The 18,813-nt window shown below is 41.6% G+C and overlaps 1 protein-coding gene across 1 annotated transcript; it reads right to left on the reverse strand.

Moving 5' to 3' along the window:
- Positions 1-3,165: 3,165 nt before the first annotated feature.
- RBP3 (retinol binding protein 3) lies at positions 3,166-18,081 on the reverse strand. The gene is made up of 4 exons (XM_065639452.1): positions 15,034-18,081; positions 8,188-8,378; positions 5,318-5,460; positions 3,166-3,494 (listed from the first exon to the last, which is right to left on the reverse strand). Exons 1-4 carry the CDS (start codon positions 18,079-18,081, stop codon positions 3,166-3,168), a joined length of 3,711 nt encoding a protein of 1,236 aa, XP_065495524.1.
- Positions 18,082-18,813: the final 732 nt, after the last annotated feature.

Here is an 18,813-nt window from a genome sequence, read left to right on the forward strand (position 1 = left end):
TCAGCAGTTTCCTTTTGTGCTGTAGAAGGGCACTTCAGAAATTGCTTGTGCCTCCTTAAGAAAGCTTCTTAACTTCCTAATTTAAACCACAAACCATGGATTTTCTGTGACTAATTTTCATTCATAGTTTTGTGATGTTCAAACCTGTCAATGCAGTGTCATTTTCCATACAATTACCGTCTGTAGTTTTGTGAGGCCTTTTGATCACACTGTGTTGTGGTCATGGTTTGGCTTGAGCTCATGGTTTCAGTGTCACTAGAAACATAAAAAATTCCAGCTGGAGCCAAACCTGGGGGACATACGTACAAAGTAGGACATACAGCTCAGGATCTATGTCTTCCTTGATGCTGCAGAAAAAAGTGGAAGGTCCATGCAGAATGCAGCTGTGGGATAAAAAAAGAAAGTTCTTGACTGCACAGGTGACAGAGATGAGCTTCAGTTCTGAAAGTGCAGGTTTAGGTTTCAGGAAAAGTTCTGTTACTATCTTGATTCCAGATGTTCTAGAAATGTTTGTTACCTCTAAACAGTGCAGTCCTCTAAACAGTGAGTCCTGTAGGCTCTGCCTTTACATGGATTTCCTTTTTGTCAGTTCTGAATTTGCCTCCTTTCAACTTTACAGTATTAAAATGAGACAGGAGAGGACATAGTTCATCTGTCCTGCTTGTTATCTCTCCACCCTGAGATAAGAAAGCTGATCTTTTCAGTGTCTTCAAACATGAGATTTCCTGTGACCCTGTCTCAAGCAAGAAGGACAATCTAACACAATTTACACTACACCTTGTCCAAGTTCTAGGCTCATTGAGATGGGAATAAATATGACATAGCAGTTTGCGAAGACAGGAAAAAATAGGTTTTTAACACATTGGCCTTTGTTAAGCCTGATAGTTTCAATTAGCCAGTAGATGACCTATAAAATAGTAAATAATATTTTGTCAATTAATAAAATTTGTCAAGGTCGTATATTAATTTTCCAGTGAAATTGATCACTTTAGTGAACTAACAGCACTATTGATTTCAAATAGGATCACCAGGAAATGCATTTTTGCTGTTTGTTTCCCCAACTGGATTCCAACTTCTAAATACATTTATTATTCATAATTACTTACCATACTACTGTGGGAAGCAATTATGTGCTATTTGGGCCCATATGTTATAGCTTTTGGTCCTTGAATGGATGGCTAAAGTTTTTAAATGTTGGGTTGAACCACTACTGTGGTTTGTACATGACAGCATAATTGATTGTGTCTGGGAAAACAGAGTAGTATCATTTAGATATTAAAGAGGCTTAAAAGACACTAGAAGAAGTACATTAGTGTTGTTTACTTTTTCATTGACTACTGCAGTCTTTTGCATATTAAGTATCTTTATTAGTATTCAAACATATACCAATTCACACAAAATTTTGTATGAGTTTTAATTCATTTAAATATTTTCCACAACACGGGGCTGTTCAACAATTAGCTAGTGCATAAAAATTTGAATATGAAAATGACTCAAAAGAGTACAAGTTAGTGATCACACTGAGTGTAGCTAATAAGATAAACAAGTAGTAAAAAAGATGGCAAGTCTATCTGGTTGTTAAAATTGTTTTCCTGTAAATACCAAGAGATTCTCTGCAGTCAGAAGTTTAAACACGACTTATAAAAAAAACCTGGCAGCAATGTACAAATAAGCAAGCAAAGAGCAATGTGTAACAACTACAGACTCACTAAACTTGAGGGAACCATCTTCCTAACTTAATTGCCTTACAGCTGGCATTTTGTAGAGATGAGAAATATTGAGATCCACATTAGAATTATAGGTATTTCTAAATCATTCCAAGGACAGATGTTTAGGTAAGAACTGTAAGAAAGACAAGGAATGTTGTTCATCGATTAAGTTGGTGTCAATAATGCTGTTAGGTGCACTGGAATACACCTTTACTTAATAAGTAGCTTGTTAGCAGGATGCAAAGCCTATTTCTCTGCTTTCTTCTTGTCTTTGGGGCAGGACACACAGCAATCTGGTTTTAGCCTTAAATAGAAGCATATGATTCTTTACACTGATGCTGTTGATTTAAACACTGGGTGAAAGAGTCAAGGTACCACCTTTCTCCTGCTCATTGCCATCCCTCCTCCAGATACTAGGGGAGAAACAGGCACTCACCTCAGAAATACCAGAAGCACAGGCAACCCTGACAGACTGGGAATGGTTATTTTGTTATATCTAAATTATCAAATTGAGAAGAGACTTAATCTAGCACTTACAGTTTGGAAAACAGACTCTCCCAACTGCTGTTAATTCTTCTTTAAGATGTATAAATAGGAAGGTACACGATTTCCAAAGAAGCAGGGGTGCCTTTGCTATCTTCGCATGAATGCTTTGAGACGGTTCACATGCCTTCAATACTGACAGTTGGGATTTTCTAGAGACCACAGGAAATCTCTGTGATTTGGAGTTACATCTTAAAAAACAGACACTGCAACAACTAACATTTACATTTGACTATGGGAGAGGAATCCAGAAACCCCAGTGAATTATGCCAGTATCTCAAACATGCCAAGAAAGAGTTTGGTTCCACAAAATGGGATAGAAAAGTCAGCATGTTAACAGGGGAGTAACTTTGAGCTATATACAGGGAATCAATCACTGACCACAGAGATTGAAATGAAGTGCCCACTCCTTTTCAGGGTTTACATTTGGGGAGGTAGCTTTCTTTCCCTAAGAACTTAGTTGCTAGAAAACTCACGTAAAAAATGAGACTCCATTGTGAAGCCTTTCCCAGCTGATAGGAACTCAAATCTACTTTTGCTACCCACAACAGCACCATTGCCAATGCTTGTGAATTATTCAGGGTGGTAGAAGGGCCTTGCACGTTCTTCTGTTGGAACTGGGCTCTTGTGCAGTAAACAACCCGTGGTTCATTGGGTCAGACAGATAACACAAGGAGGAGCATCTGTGGCCTGCCCACCCCTTACGTGTACATATGCACTCATGCACATACGCACATACACACACTGAGATTTTCGTGCTCTCAATTTTGCATTAGCTACCTAAGTTATAGCTAAATCCTGCTCTGGGTTCCTAAACCCATTATTGGTTCAGCTCCCAAGAGAGTAGGTCTCTTGGCCTTTTTAGAAAATTACAGCCTACCTTTTTTTTCTAGGGGCATGTTCCCTCACTGGGCTATCTAGAGCTGTGCAGGTGAGCGCTGAGCATCTCCTTTGCTTTGATGAGTGCTGCTTCAGCTGGTGTTTCCATGTGAGGAGGCACACCTTTCCCTTCCCAAGAAGTGCCCTCTGTAGAGGTGACCGATCTGGAGGTGGGGATGATGATGTAGAAGTTGGTATCATTTACTTGATGTGTCTGTGGGGAATGGCAGCCACCACTGGTCTGTTCCCCAACGATGAGAGCTCTGCCCAGTCTCTTCATTATGTATACAAACTCTTCAGCAGCCCCAGCTGTCACAGCACTGGTGAGGATTATTAGCCCTTTCTGAGAGCCATACCTCTCCCCTGCCAGAAAGGACAAAAAGCATCAGAAAATGTATAAATTTTCAGAGATTTCCTTGCATAATGGAGCAAGAGAAGCCAAGATATAACATATGTCATTCCCTATGTGCTCATAACAACCAAAGAAGTTTGGAAATTTACTTTGTACCCACGATGGCATTACAAATTTTTTTACACTAGTTCAGCCTCTATACTATAAAAAAGACTGTCACCCTATGTGGTGCTCTTGTGCCATCAGTTTCTGGTTATGTACTCCAGCAGCTGGAAAGCCCACTCAGGCTTACTGCTGCTGGCTCTTCTGTGGCTTTGACTTTTACAGATCCTATCAGAGGAGTGGGATAGGCAGGTGAGGAAAGCAACATTTTCCACTGCTGCAGCGGGAATACTCCAAGGTCACCCAGCAGCATCTTCAGTTTCACTCTCACCTCTGCTCTAGGAACGTGGCTGTCATGGAGCTTGGCCTGCAAACTACGGAGGCAACATTTTGTGACATTTTAATTATAGTGGTTTCCCAGAGGCTTTTTATAGTCTATAAATGGAATCTGTTGCATGGCATTTGTCCCAAGCCTTTCAACAAATACCACTTTATTATTAGGATCTGAGGCAAGTTATCTTATTTTTTTACATAAACCAGCTGACAGGAGTAGGAGTTTTTTGCACCTTATTTTAAATATATCTGAACATGATAGATATTTTTGAGAGCTTAGTTCCTTTGAAAAAGTGGCCAGTGCACCTTAGCTGGGACCTGATAACTTCAAAGTTACTCTGAACTGCTCTAAAAATGTCATTCTTTAAGTAAGTTACAGTATGACATATAATTCTTGTACTAAACTGTAAGAGAGGGCCAATAGCATGATAATTTTCACACCGTTTTTGCTCTTCTCATTTCACTATCCATTGGAAGACCCTTTTCACAGTAGATGTATGTAATACAGGACCAGATTCAGCTCCTTTGAAGTGGATATGGGTCTACCTGTTCTCTTTGATGGGAACTGGAATGTGTCCATAGTAATCATATCCTTTAGCACAGCCCACCACTGAGTGCCTGGGAAAATAGATGGACCCTGCAGTTTGTGACGAAGTTTAACCTTTTCAAACATGCTCCAAGCCAATAATTGCAGGCATCACTGTGACACTTTTTGGTGACTATCTTAGCTTTAAAGGGGAAAAGAATTAAAACCAATGTTTAGGGCTTCTTAGCACTCTATGAGCACTGAAGAGTTCTGCTTCTGTATGTTGCAGCATCCTTTCAACTTCAACAAACAGTGGGGCAGGGTGTGTGTGGGGGTGTGTGTGCAACACATTGCCAAAGGCTCTAAACTCACTCAGATGTGAAAAATTTAGTGCTTTTCTTTCTCTCTTGCATTCTCTGGGCAAACTGGGCTATTGCGGGTGTTTTCATCTACTGAAATAGTGGATCACGCAGGTAGGAAGTGAGGAGCTATAAGTAACACTGCATATGAGCACTGGAAGAGATATTACTAGAGGTCTAGACAGCATAGGATTTATTTTTAATTTTCACAGCTTTTAAAAGCAACAGGTCACAATTGCTGTACACAATATTCGGCTAAACTTCTGGGGACCTGTTTACAAACTTCTGTACCTAACATACCCCATTCCTAGGAGCAATAAACTGTCATTTATAGATGGCAGTGAGACACATGGCTGAAATGCACATTTTTGTTTTTACGTTCTCTGCACGTCTTGAGCTAATCATGGCAGGTGCTTTCATTAAATGAGTTATGTTGTCTAATGGCTCACTTTAAAATACACAAGGAGAGACATCTGAAATGAAAAGCTACTCTAAAAAGAAATTGTCGTTTTACCTTTGAGCTCTGGCTGGGTCCATATTTCCTTTACTGAGTCACTGGGTCTGTCATAAACTTTATCTAAGAGAATTTGGTGTCCTTCATCAAAGAAGTATGAGCATAGGATTGCTATAGAAGTGGTGGAGCCTCCAAGATTGTACCTTTTCAAAAATTAAAAAGATGAAGGAAACAATTGAAAATTTGTGGCAGATAGTAAATCTCCCTTCCAAATGTTGTTCCTTAACATCAGCACTGAAAGAGTTTATGGCTATATTTTGATACTTTTACATTCATTCTCCTCTATCAGCATTTGCACATCTGTCAGACAAACAAAATCCTGTCTAAGAGTCTTGGACTGTTGTTGCCCACAACCGACTTCAAAAACAAACAATAAACTGAATGGTCTATTTTTTCTTGATTCAACCTTGAAAAAATTCAGAAAGTAAGCAAAGACTCTTAATCTGCAGAGAAACAACAGATTCTTTTTATTCTTCTGCTCTGAATAATCCATGCTGTTACTGACATAGGCAGCATGAGTAAATACCTAAACCCTAATATATAAATGTAGATCCCAATTGAAGCAACATATGTTTGTAGAACTGTCATGTTCTTACTTCCTGCTGCACACAATGAGAATACTTGGTGTTTCGCACCTTATAAAATCAGGCCTTTTCTTTTTGTGCCTAAAGATTGCGTTAACTGCTTCATTTGTGACAGTCATGTTTGAAAACTTTGGTTGTAGTTTAATTTTACCAGTCTTTGAAGATTAAATTCAATGAAAAGCCCAAGTGTTATTGAAGAATCCCTTCTATGGATACACAAAGTGGAGTATCATATTATTTTTTGTCTGTCACTTTTCACTAATGCTAGAGCACATAGAGCACTGGAAATGTTTGTGCTTTGCTCACTAGTAGGAGATAGATACAATGCTTTCCTGTAGTTGATGTTAGGAGTGCCTGGCAACAGACGTTACAGCAAAAGCCTGCTAGAAAGTGAGTTTTGTTCAGTCCAGTCCAGTTTTTTTCACTTCCAGAAAAAGGATTAGATAATTCAAGAGACCTCTGTCCCATAGAGTGAAGCTACCTCTTTATTCTGCAGCATTTTGGAGCTGTATGCTGGATTCATGTTGTGACTGGCTAGAAATGAAATAAGCCTCTTTAGTGTGTCCTGGATAGTGCTGTGCTGCCAGGAGGTCCTGCTGCTGCTGCACAGCCCAGGAAGCAGCTGGACCCCGCAGAGCCTGGCTTCCCACAGCTGCCATCGCGGCTGAGGTGAGCGGCCAGCAGGCAGGTGGGGCAATGCTGGACAGCTCTTCCTGGGGCTGTTGCAGACAGTGAAACTAAAGAAATTTTAGTAAGTAATAACGACTGAGCAGTTGCTAGAGTTTTAGCTTAACTCTTGGAAGCAAGTACTTCCTTCCTTACAGACTTTCTTGGGTGACATTAGGGAAACTCTTTAGTTTATCAGTGTATCTTCTCAATTCTGTGAAGGTTAAAAATATGAAGTTCGGGAGTGGCACAGCTGTTCCACAAAGGGTGAAAGACATTATGCATTATGGTTAATCCCATGCAAAATTGAAATTATCAGCCTGGCCTTAAAATCATAATATTGGTTTAGGGAGAATTTCAAAAGGTAAAATGTTTGAGGTTGTCTTTTATATGCCTTCAGAGACTGGATGTGCACTCAGGGGGCTGGAAATACATTAAATATAAAAAAATTCCAAAGCAACCCAATAAAAGAACTATAATGACACTATTTAGTGCCTGGGACATAATTTCACCTTTGCTGTTTTTTTGCCCCTGGTCCTGATGTGAGCTTTAGCTTTGGAGAAAACCAGGGCAAGAAAGAGGAATGTCCCAGTCCTATCTCAAATCTACTGGAAGATAGTGGTGCCTTTGCTGAATTTGAACTCAGTTGTGTGTGTTTTGTTGGTTGCTGCCCTGCCTCCTTTGTGCTCACAGAGTGAGATCTCTCTCTCTGCTCTTATCACTGTGCTCACCTTTTCCCGCACATGCCATGCCACAAGAATATTAAGATTACCAAATATCAAGAGCCCCATGATGGCAATTGACATAAGTGGTTCTAGCATTAAAAATTATTTCTTACAAAGGCCTTTTTTTCTTTAGTTGATATTTCTAAGGTTCTGGGCTCACAAAAATTAGGTCTGGACCAAAATAAAGAATGACATACCGAAATATTTTATGGTAAATATGTATTTGTGATATTCATCTGCATTGGTAGCTGACAACAAATAGATGCCATCTTCTGGCTCATAGGATTTGGAGCACTGTTGGCACATGGGACTGTCCAACAGAATTCTAAGTTGAGAGCAGGTATATGATGCTGTAGTTTGCTGCAGCAGTGTCTAGGAGCACTATAGTACCTTTAAGCCACCTTTGTGCTTCGCGCACAAGTGTCATTCTGTACAGGGATGATTGCCCAAGATAGTTTAGCACTGCAGATATGTCAAACTAGATGTTGTAACACAGTCTTATGCATGGTCTAGTTTTTTGACTGTTCAATCACGTGACCACTGCCTGCAGTAAAAGATTTAATTAAGCCATATATACACAATTAATACAAGGCATATGGAGAGTTAGATTAGAAAGAAATCAGAGAAAGAAAACAGAGAAAGAATCCAGGCCTGCATTCTGCTGCATATTCCCTAAATCTGCCTATTTAGTTCTAAACATCTCAAGTGATGACACAACTTATCTCGAGAGATACTTCCAGACTGTTGTTGTTTTCCTTGACTGTTTTCCTTTTCTCATTTAATTCCAGCAATGTTAGCCTGTAAACAGGACAGTAAGCCATGTAAAGCTAATTCACTATTACAAATAAAATGCTGTTTTCAAAGAGCTTTGATTTTTTGCCATTTGAAAGTTTACCTCATGTCTATGATTAATGCATCTGTGTGAACGATTTTCTTCCAAACATGCTCTAGCAGTAAGTTGGACACCTGGTTTAGAAGTTCACAGTCTCCAAACATATCAAATCTCAGATAGCCGATGTTGTTTTCAAATACATTTGTGTGGAATGAAAATTTAATCAGATCTTCAAAAACTTCTGGGGGTGGGATCTGAAAGAGTTTAGAAAAACAAAACAAATCATTTGCTGGCACGGATAACTTGGCACAAGAATTAAAAAGAATTATGTGGGTCAAGTTTACTCCAGGTGGGACATGTGAGGAATGTGACCAAGTCTGAAGAACATAATGAATGATATCAAGACTTCTGCATATTAAACATAGGTTAGCATTGACTGCTGCACTGCTTGCCTAGCACAGGGTATATCAATTGCATGCCCAGAATCTGGATCAGGCACCTATTCGTCAGGTGCTCAGCTTATTTTTCAAAAATACAGAAGTTTCCTTGGACCAAAGAGGCTGAGCAGGCTACAAGAACCATATCCCAGCCTGCAGCATAGGCCACTACCCTTGACTTGATACCCGAGCCCCCTTGTTTCCTTTAGCAGTTCTTTCTAAATAAGGCACTTGGGACTTTCATAATTTCTTGATTGGTCTCAGCTGACAAACAGCTGCTGACTACAGGTGATGTTGGCCCCAGCCCCTCTTAATGAGCCAGTCCCTGTGACAGTGAGGAACTGATGTGTTGGGCATGTGGTAGGATACTCGTGAGGCAAACATGTTAAATATCTTACATGGTGGCCATGTGCGTGGATCCTCACGTGTTAGGCTCTAATTAATTTCATTTTGTTTAGCTTATGTTATTAAAGAGCAGATTATTTTTTTTTTAATAGCGATGTGTAGCCAACTAAGAAAGTTATCCTAGTAACCCCTACAAGAATCTGAGACATAACTAGCTAGCTAGCCTGCTCCTGTTGCCAAACTTATGTTTCACATGCAAGTGTTCGAATACAGTAGACACTCCTTCAGCTTAAGGAGATTAGGCTTTGGGATATAGATTATTTATGTGACCTTCAGAAATTTGGCCTTTTCTCCTTGTGGTTAATGTGAAAATAATTTTATACTTGCTTTTTCATCACCTGCTGTCTGTTATAGCCCAGGCCCAAATAATCCATACTTTTATCACCAAAAGAACAAGGAGTCAGCAGTGAGTCGTGTGCCAAAAGGTGCTCTCCCTAACTGCAACATGCCACAGAACTCAGGAGCCATTCAAGCTTTTTGCAGCTGTAGAGGTGTCAGGCAATCTCCTGCCTTACATGTAGAGCCCTTGCCTGGGGTTGCACTCCTGTCAAAAGCAGGTCTGACACAACAGGAAGAGAGTTTCCAAGGTGTGCGAATGCAGCTGTATTTGACACAGGGGGAAAATTACCCACCATATCACACTTCTGGACGGCAAAATTTTTAAGTAAAAGAAGGGAGGAGGCTGAGACTGACAGGACAGAGTCACTGTCCTGGAAAACTGCAGGGTCATGACGCTGGCACATGGGCCACGTGTTGCTGGTACTAAGGGGGTAAGTCTAGCTGCAGAGAGCAACAGCACACTTTCCTTTGGAAGGCAGAGTTCTGTTTGCAGGGTGAGGACAAGCTGGGACAGGATGCAGCTGAAAGTAAGATCCTGCTGCCCAGTCAGGCAATGTTTACATACTTGATGTCAAATATAAACCCTCAGGTGCCTTAGTACAAACATTGTAAGCAATGTGGCTAGACTATAGGACCTCCAAGCTAACACTGCTTAAGCCAAGGAAGAATGTTTTTTCCTTAGCTATATAGGGTGTCCTGCCCTATTCTGCAGTCTCCTTCCACAATTGAGTGGCCTAACTGGAACAAGTGATGTGACACAAAATAGGACCTAAAATTCTGCCTGGGGACTCATGCATGGAGTATCATTCCCGGTTCTGCCACTGACACATACCCAAACCATGAGCAAACTACTTTTCCAGCTGCACCTTTCTTGCCTTTTTTCTCCCCTTTCACCTCTCTCCCTAAGTCGTTGTGTCTATTTAGATGGAAACTGCATCTTTATAGCTAGTTCTGTGCTGACCATTGTAATGTAACTCTGATTTCCATGAAGGTTGCTAGTGTTGTCAATTGCCAGCTGTTAAAACATCAACACTCTTGTGCCATTGTAAATCATAAAATGGGTTTAAGAACCATGACATCTTGAGGGCTTGAGAATAACATTTGGGTTCCTTGTGTACCTTCACAGGCTGGAATAGAACCATCCATCCTAGTACGTCCCCCAGCTCAAGGGCTGAGCAGCTATATCCCTGACAGCTGATTCTCCCTTGTTCTTAAAATCACCCATATCACTGAGTGATTTCCAGGCAATTCAACCTAGTACGTCACCAGCCTTATTATTACAAAGATGTTTTTAACATCTAGTGTAAACAATCTAAGTTCACTACTTTCTGCAGTTTAAGTGCATTACTTCTTGGCCTTTTTACCATAACCAAGGGAACAGATTATTCTCTCCATATTTGAAACAGACTCTTAGATATCTGGAGACTGTTTTCATGTCTCCTGTTGGTTTTCTTCTCTCTGGAATAAACAACTCAAATCTTTTAAACTTTTTCAAGATGACTCTTATTCAGTCTTCTCTTTACTCCTGTTCCTCCCTCCTGCTATTTTCCCACTTGAGCCACATCTTTCCAGAAAAGCACTGCCCAACACTGTGCATAGTATACTCTAGCTGAATTTTCTTTAGAGCTGAATGTAGCAGAAGACTTCACAGGTTTTACTGATTATATTCCTCCTTATCCATTCCAGTTTGATGATTATTATTTTTTACTGCAACAACTTAACTCTATAGACTTGTATTCAGCATATGAACTCTGAAGAACCCATGTACTTTTTTACAGGACTCCTCCTAAGCAAGCTGTTTTCCTCCAAGAGTTGTGCAGTCGATTACTATAACCCTAGAAACTATGTAAGAACCCTGCATGTGTTCTTATTTAACATCATCCTGCTTTTCACAGATAATTTCTCCAGTTTTTACAGAACTGTACTTTGAATCCTAATCCTGTCCTCCATTGCACCAAGACAGCCAGGATGGGGGCGTTATCACAAGCAAAAGCTGAAACCGTCTGGAACAGTGCTCTGGAAAGGATTAAAAGAGGTTATTTAAGGCGCTCAGTCCCCATTGAGGGAGTGCGGGACAGAGTGAGAAGCTGTATTTTCACCCTGCAATAGGCAGCACTGCACAGCAGTGTGTAAGCCTGCTCTCGTGATACACAGCTTGAAACAGACTCATTGTAAGCTGGCGAGCAGTTATTTTCTAGTTAATGCCCTGGAAGATTACACTGCAAAGGAAAATTTGAAAACATGATTCATGGCTAAATTTTAATTTTCATCCAAAACCCATTGAAAATCCTTAAAACTCATGGTCAAATCTACAGTAACATTAAAGAAAGTGTAAAAAAGTGAGCACAAATGGACCTCTTTGACGGTATTGTAACTGCAAGCGTAGCTGCATTGAGTACTAGTATCAGAAGATGAAAAGTACTAGAAAAAGAACAAAAGTCATTAACACAATGTCATATTCTTTTCTGCACTAAATACAAGAAGCAAGCATGAATTGCAAAAGGTAGAGTCAACAGAAGTTAAACATGAGACTGTTTTTTGGCTTGCATACACTTGTATAGTTCCACTGATTTTACTGTGGTTATGTTGATATAAATCAGCATCATATGGGCCCACAACAACTTTTTCCACCTGTTAGCAGTAGATGTAGTAATTGATCCTCCATCTTGACACTTTGAGGCTGAGCATTTTGATTTCACTCATTAATGAAGGGACATCGGCAAACTTTACTCCTTTCTGGTGAAACATTTGTAATTATTGTCTACTTCAGAATGGACAACGCTCTGCTATAGATACGTATTATTTATCTGGGAAAAGGAGGATTTCAAACACAGGAACTATTTTTTCATAAATGACTTTTTTTACTATGGTCATAATTTTCAGCTACTTATCTAAAACATCAATGCAAAAATCCTCTTAAGTGTGAAGACTGCATTGAAAGTATTTGGACATTATCAAGGGGCCAAAAGAGTCACTCGGGGAGACTCTTGTCAGTTAAAATTGATGTAATACATTTGCCAAATCAGGCAGCAGTACTTCCACAGGTAGTCTACAAAACTCAGGTATTCATAAACACAAATATTTCAGTATGGAAAAGAAGGTATAACTGGAGGGAGAGAGTGACAAACAGAAGAATAAGGAGTAGGGATTACTGAACTGCACATCAGCAAGTTTACAGACCTGTGCTTTACAAGCAAAATGTTATTTTCTGAATCACAAACAATATATACAACATTTTCTGCTGGGAAGTCTGGCTTTGGAAAGTGGCATTTATGCAGCAGACAGTTCCAGCTAGCACTGACCTTGCTGCTGTCATAAAGGAGACATATTAACTACCCTGTACTATGCTTCAGCAGCTATTCTAGTGTAGCAGATGCAAAGGTCTACATGCATTTCACTCGTCTGTCTCCTATGTCCCATCCCATCCTTCCTGCAGTTATTCATCATCACTTTCATTTAATCGTGTTGGATCTGTTTCACTGTCAAGGTCATAATCAAGAAAATCCCACTGTCAAGGGAAAAGGTGGCTTGGAAGGTAGGTAGCACAAAAGAAAAACCAGCTCCTAGGTTTTTGAGGAATAAATGTGACACAGATTAAAAGAGCCACTATGTACATGTATAGGACTGTCAAAAAAAATTACAAATGCAATTATTACCATCATGTAAGCTTCACTGTAATTTTAAGGCATTTGCTCTCTGTGGTGTTGGTATGGGGTATTCCTGAAATATTCCACAGAAAGCATCCCTCTTGGGCCTGCAAAAGCAAGGCAGCAAATGAAGGTACTCTTGCTGCCCAATGTTCTCTGTAATACGTGACTTTTTTTTTACTTCTGTCACAAGGAAAAACCTTTACTTCAATGACTTCAGTGTCTTTGTTCAGTCATCCTCTTTTGCCTTAAAATGTCTTAACTGCACTCTCTTGTCTCTCTGTTTCCTGATTTCCTCAAGCACTATGAGGGAAGGCATACACCTTTGCAAATTATTTTAGCCTCATAAGAGACCTGTGCATCTCCTCTGCTATTTATACATTATTTCCCCTTGAAGAAATCTCACATTTGTCCTGATGTGATTTCCATCTTATGGATGTATTCCTGACCTCTTCCAATCATTTTGCTTGACAAAGAACCGAGGTAAACCGAGGCATTCATTAGTATAATGGCATTTCCTCACTAGTTCTATCAGGATCAGAATTTCACATCATATGACAAATAAGATGTTTATCTTGTACATCTTGTTCTCAGCATTCGAGGTCTGAATAAAGTAAGTAAGGTTTGAATAAGCAAAAATAGCCCATGATATCTGTTAACAGCCTTCTAGTGAAAACAGTGACTAATTTGCAAGATGGGCCCACTTTGTAAAATGGGGGAAAATTATGATAAATCACTACTGATATATTGCTAATAATTTAGTAAGGAACTCTGTCAGAAACATCTTTAGGATGAAGTTTTTTACAGCCAACAAATGCAGGAGGGAAAGAGAGTGATGGAATAGAAAAATCCTTTCGTTATTATTTCCTTTTAAACTTAAAGGCAAGAATGGGCCCAGTATCTCTTGGTTAACAAACTTGAAAAAAAATGTCCTCCCCTGGCAATGCTTAGACTTCATCCTTGGTGTTGCAGATACTACCACAAAGATCATGCCCATTTTAAGTCATGCATGCCAAAAACTTCAGAGGGTGGAATCCCACAGATTTCCTCCCCCAGGAAGCATTTAATAGTTACCTGACACTTGGCATAATCTGGTTCATTGCAAAGGCAAATGCACTCTCTTCAAAAAGTAATTTTATGAGTCCCTGGAGAAAAGATGTCTCTGATAGCCATGCTAGAGCAGTAGCCATAAAGGAGCTAACTCCATCCAAGAAAGGGATCAGGTTATCCTAGCCATCCCTTTAATATGAAGATGGAATTTTAACAAGTGCTCCTGGGAGCTCCCTCCAGCACAACAATGAACAAGAAAGATTGCCAAGACAGACCAGTGTATAAATACCCGAGCTCAGAACAAAGCACAGACTGTTATGCAAACCACACAGCAAAAGCAAAAGTAGATTATTAAAAATCAATTTCTCCCTGGGGTCACGTAACTTCTATCCAGATTCTTCTTCCAAAGTATTTCTAGGTCACTAGGAAACTTTCTGATGCTGAACATGAGATACAAACAGAACAGCTTTCCACTGCCAGTACCAAAGGAGTTGCTTGTTATTCTGGTGTGATACAAGTCAGGTACAGCAATTTTATATAGAAATGTGCATTAAAAACTATCTGGCTGCATGTTTTGTGAGTGTATGCATTTACTGTGGTCCAAGAAAATTTTTCTTAAATTAAAAGCATAGTTTGTAACCAGTGGGTTTCTGCATTAATTTATTACAGCTTGAAAAGCTGTAGCACTGAAAGGGAGGGGATTACAGAGACAATGAGATATTTTCCCTCTAACTGTGAAGCTCTGCATATTTGCTTGTGGCAGACGGCAACTGAAAGAGATTCACAGCCTGAAGGTTGTTCCCAAAATGCATGCATCCAGAGCTACCATCTACTACCACAAGCTGCTACCCTGCTTTGCCTCAGTGTCAGAGAGAGCTCAGCCTCCAAAATGTACTCAGACACTGGCTTCTCTTTTGGGTGCAGGTAAATTCTGGTGGCTTTATGATATGGACTAGAAACAAGATAGGATATTTGACTCAGTTTTCCCATTCTATCTGGCATAAGTATAGCTGGGTACAAAGGAATGGTACCTGTTTTGGCAAGATCCCTGGGATGCTGTCCTTGGCGTGTTCAGGGATGTAGAGTAATTTCAGGTGCTCATCATCAGAAAGAGCCTGCAAGTTGGCAGTCACCTTCCTGGCCAGCTCCTCTTCTGTATTAATCCTTTTATAACTGTCTTTGCTGATGTTCTTGGTGAGGTTGGATGCTATAACATTCCCAATGTCCACAAAGGCATAATTATCTGCCACAAGCTTGCCTACGGTTTGCAGTGTCTGTGGTACCTGGGCACGCAGGTTGGCAATGTGCTGAGCTACAGCCATGGCTTCACTGGCCTGGATGGTGATGTGTGGCTCCACCCCAGACACACTCCATACTTTGCCAGTGACTGGGCTGAGCACCACTTGGCTGGGGATGGAAGCGTATAGGGAACTGTTACCAACACGATAAATGCCCACTGAAAGGGAACCACCTACTGTGGGCTCACCGATAACTGTGGCTCGGTGTAGATCCTTCATTGAACGAGTGAAAGCTTCAGCTGCTGAGCCACTCATATGGCTTGTTAGGATGTAGATGTCCTTGAGGGAGCCGTATCTCTTGCCAGTGACTTGGGGGAGAGTCCACACCTCTGTGCTGCGGGAGGTACTACGATCAAAGACAGTGTAGAGGTGTTGCCGAGGCTCAGGTTCAAAGAAGTAGGAGCAAAGTATTGGGACGGCAGTGGAGTAGCCACCTGTGTTGTACCTCATGTCAATAATCAGGGCATCCGTGTCAACCAGCTTGTTCCATACCATCTGTACCAACTGGGGTCCAATGGCCTTCACTGTTTCTGCCTCAGCCACCATATCAAAACGAAGGTAGCCCAGGTTGCCTGGCAATACCTCAATTTTGAAGAGTGCCTCAATGATGTAGCTCAGCTCCTCAGGACTGGGAATCACATTGGGAAGCTGTTCTTCTGATGCTGGTTCCACATGGCTGTGGAAGACATGAAGCCGATGGTCCCCGGACGCCTCCTGCAAGTCACTGGTAAGCTGGGAAGCCAACGTCTCAAAATCTACAGCTGATCGATAACCTCCTTGGGCCCGTTTGGTACTGAGCATAGCACTGGCCTTAGCAGCCACTTCTGGGATGGCATAGTGAGCCTCCAGGAGTTGCCCAGTACCCTCCAAAAGTACTCCCATGTTCTTGTGGAAAGCTAGCACCTCTTCAGCCTTCTCCAGTGCATCCTCAGCCAACACTATGGCATCAGGCACAACTCCTCCACCCATCCAGCTTTCCCCATGGTTGTCAATGAAGGTGATAACAGGAACTGTGATAGTTAGGCCATGGGTTATTCCCTGCTCAGGCTGCAGCAGAGGAAAGGTACGGGTGTGTGAGAGGCTTCCTGCTGTGATCTCACCAATCAGTGTGGCACGGCCCAGGGACTGCATGAGGTAAGCAAACTCCTCAGCTGCTGTAGCAGTGTGGCGGCTGGTGAGCAGGTAGATGCCACGCTGAGCCCCATAGGGCTGTCCCAGCAGTTCTGCTTGGCTATTATGCTCCTGTGTGTGGTTGGTGCGCCTGTCATAGGTTGTGAAGAAATGGACAGGGCCAGCAGCAGGATCTTGGAAATAGGAGAGTAAGACAGGCACACCAGAAGAGGAAGGGCCTCCAGGGTTGTAACGCAGGTCCATGATCAAGGTCTCTGTATTTTGAAGGGGTTCCCACACTTTGTGGACAATGTAAGGTCCAAGCTTAGCAAGCACAGAGGCATCAGCAAAATCATCAAAGCGCATGTAGCCAACATTGCCTGGCAACACTGACACCTTGAAGACAGTATCCACCAAGGCATGCAGCAGTTGCTCATTGTCAGGTAAGTTGGCTGCCACTGCAATCGGCTTCTCAGCAGGGGGGGTAGCAGCTTCGCCTGGCATCATGACTCGGACCAACAAACGGGGGTCTTCAGATGACGTCTGCATCTCAGTGTTGAGCTTAGTGGCCAGGTCCTCTGCTGACTGCACAGAAGAGAAGTCAGAGGTGATGAGGTGCCGCAGCAACGCTGGCACCCGCTCCTCTAAGCTATAGTAGTCCTTTAATAAGTTTGTGAGGCGGCTTATGGTGCCAGGCACTGCTCTGCGCACTGCTAGGATGTCCAGTGATTTCTGCAAGGCTTGCTCTGCCTCAGTAGCCACACATGGCATCACTCCACTCACCTCCCAGCTCTGTCCACCCCCACTCAAGGGGCTCACAGATCGTGATACAGGAACCCTCATAAAGAAATTGGAGGGGCCAATGCGTAGCTTCTGGATGTCCAGTGAGCCCCCTGATGTCTTCTCCCCAACAGTGATAGCCCTGTTCATGTGCTTGAGGATGTAAGCCACATCTTCAGCCACTCCTGTGGTGTGGCTGCTGATCAAAACAATGACATCCTTGTCTTTGCTATATCTCTCTCCCAATACCTTTGGCAGTGTCCATATCTCTGTGGTGGTGTTGGAGGGCCGATTGTAAACAGTCTCAATATGCAGCATCTTGTCTGCTTCATGCAAGTATGAAATTATGAAAGGAAGGCCAGAAATCTGTCCTCCAGTGCTGTGACGAAGATCTATCACCAGGGCAGATGTCTCTATCAGCGTCTTCCACACCTCGTCGACCAGAAAAGCTCCAACTTTCTCCACAACTTCCTGTCCTATGATATAATCAATCCTCAGGTAGCCAACATTACCCTCCAGCTTGTCATACATGACCACATGTTCAATAAGACTCAGGAGTTGTTCACGACTGGGAGAAGCCTCAGCTTCTTGTTTGGGAGCTGCATGCAGTGATGGCTCATAGGAAATCACCAGTCTTGGGTCATTCAGAGCACCCTGCACTCCAGCTGTCAAGACACTGGCCAGCATTTTTGGATCTGAGATGTCCAGGATCTCCCCGCTCTTTATTGCTTGTTCGATGGCTTCTTGCATTCCCACTAGGTTTTCAGGATAGCAGTAATTATCCAGAAGGATTTTAGCCATGTCCAGCACTAGAGTTGGCTGAAAGATTTCCTCAGAAGTTGTGCTGCACATGATCAGTGCTGAAAACAGGAAGAAATGTGTCCTGATCATTTTGTCTTTGTATGGAATAGAAAATAAATTGTACTTAGGAAAGAAGTCAGAAGCTCTTATTGATCAAGATGAACATAGCTCTCTGCTGACTCTCTGTTTGTGAATCACACTGAAATCCCTGTGTTGAATCCAGGTGCACTGAACAGATAAAAATCTTTTAACAGCATTAAACCTTTAATCTCATTAAAATGGAGTGCATCATCTGAAGTGCACCAATAGATGAAGTCAGCTCCTTACTACTTCACGGACCCCTTATGAAACAGCAATAAAATTCAATTGTCCAGGAGGATCTTTCTGACAGTTAATTGTTTCCAAAAGGTAATGCATTGCCTGTTATAAACTGGTCCTGGCTTATCCTGACAGTGGATTGCCTAAATGCAAAACTTCAATTTTAACCACAATTAGAACAGCAGTCATCAGTCTTTTACCATTATTTATGAAAAGATTATACCGGGAGATTCTTCAGTGATTAGTTGTACCAATATTTAGTATTTTTTTCAGAAGTTGTTGACAATACGCTGTCTTTGGTGTTTTTCAGTCTGAGCTGCAAAGGACTGTTCTTACATTCTATGACTAAGGGTTCCAAACAAGGGACTCCAGACATTTGGAATAGCTCATAAAATCCAAGGTAATGACAGCTTGCTAATTTCTGTGCTGAGAATTGCCAGCATTTTAAACAGGACTTTGAAATACATTTGCCTCAACACAATACAGCTAAATCTGAGGTGACTT

The sequence above is a fragment of the Caloenas nicobarica genome, chromosome 7 (genome assembly GCF_036013445.1).
Source record: "Caloenas nicobarica isolate bCalNic1 chromosome 7, bCalNic1.hap1, whole genome shotgun sequence".
Lineage (NCBI taxonomy): Eukaryota > Metazoa > Chordata > Aves > Columbiformes > Columbidae > Caloenas > Caloenas nicobarica.

Excerpts from the sequence above, each read along its gene's own strand:
- RBP3 (XM_065639452.1), bottom strand. The coding sequence starts at position 18,081 with ATGATCAGGACACATTTCTTCCTGTTTTCAGCACTGATCATGTGCAGC. Across the intron at positions 8,379-15,033 it reads CAGGGATCTTGCCAAAACAG|ATCCCACCCCCAGAAGTTTT; the intron begins GTACCATTCCTT and ends AAACTCTTTCAG. Across the intron at positions 3,495-5,317 it reads GACCCAGCCAGAGCTCAAAG|GGGAGAGGTATGGCTCTCAG; the intron begins GTAAAACGACAA and ends CCTTTCTGGCAG.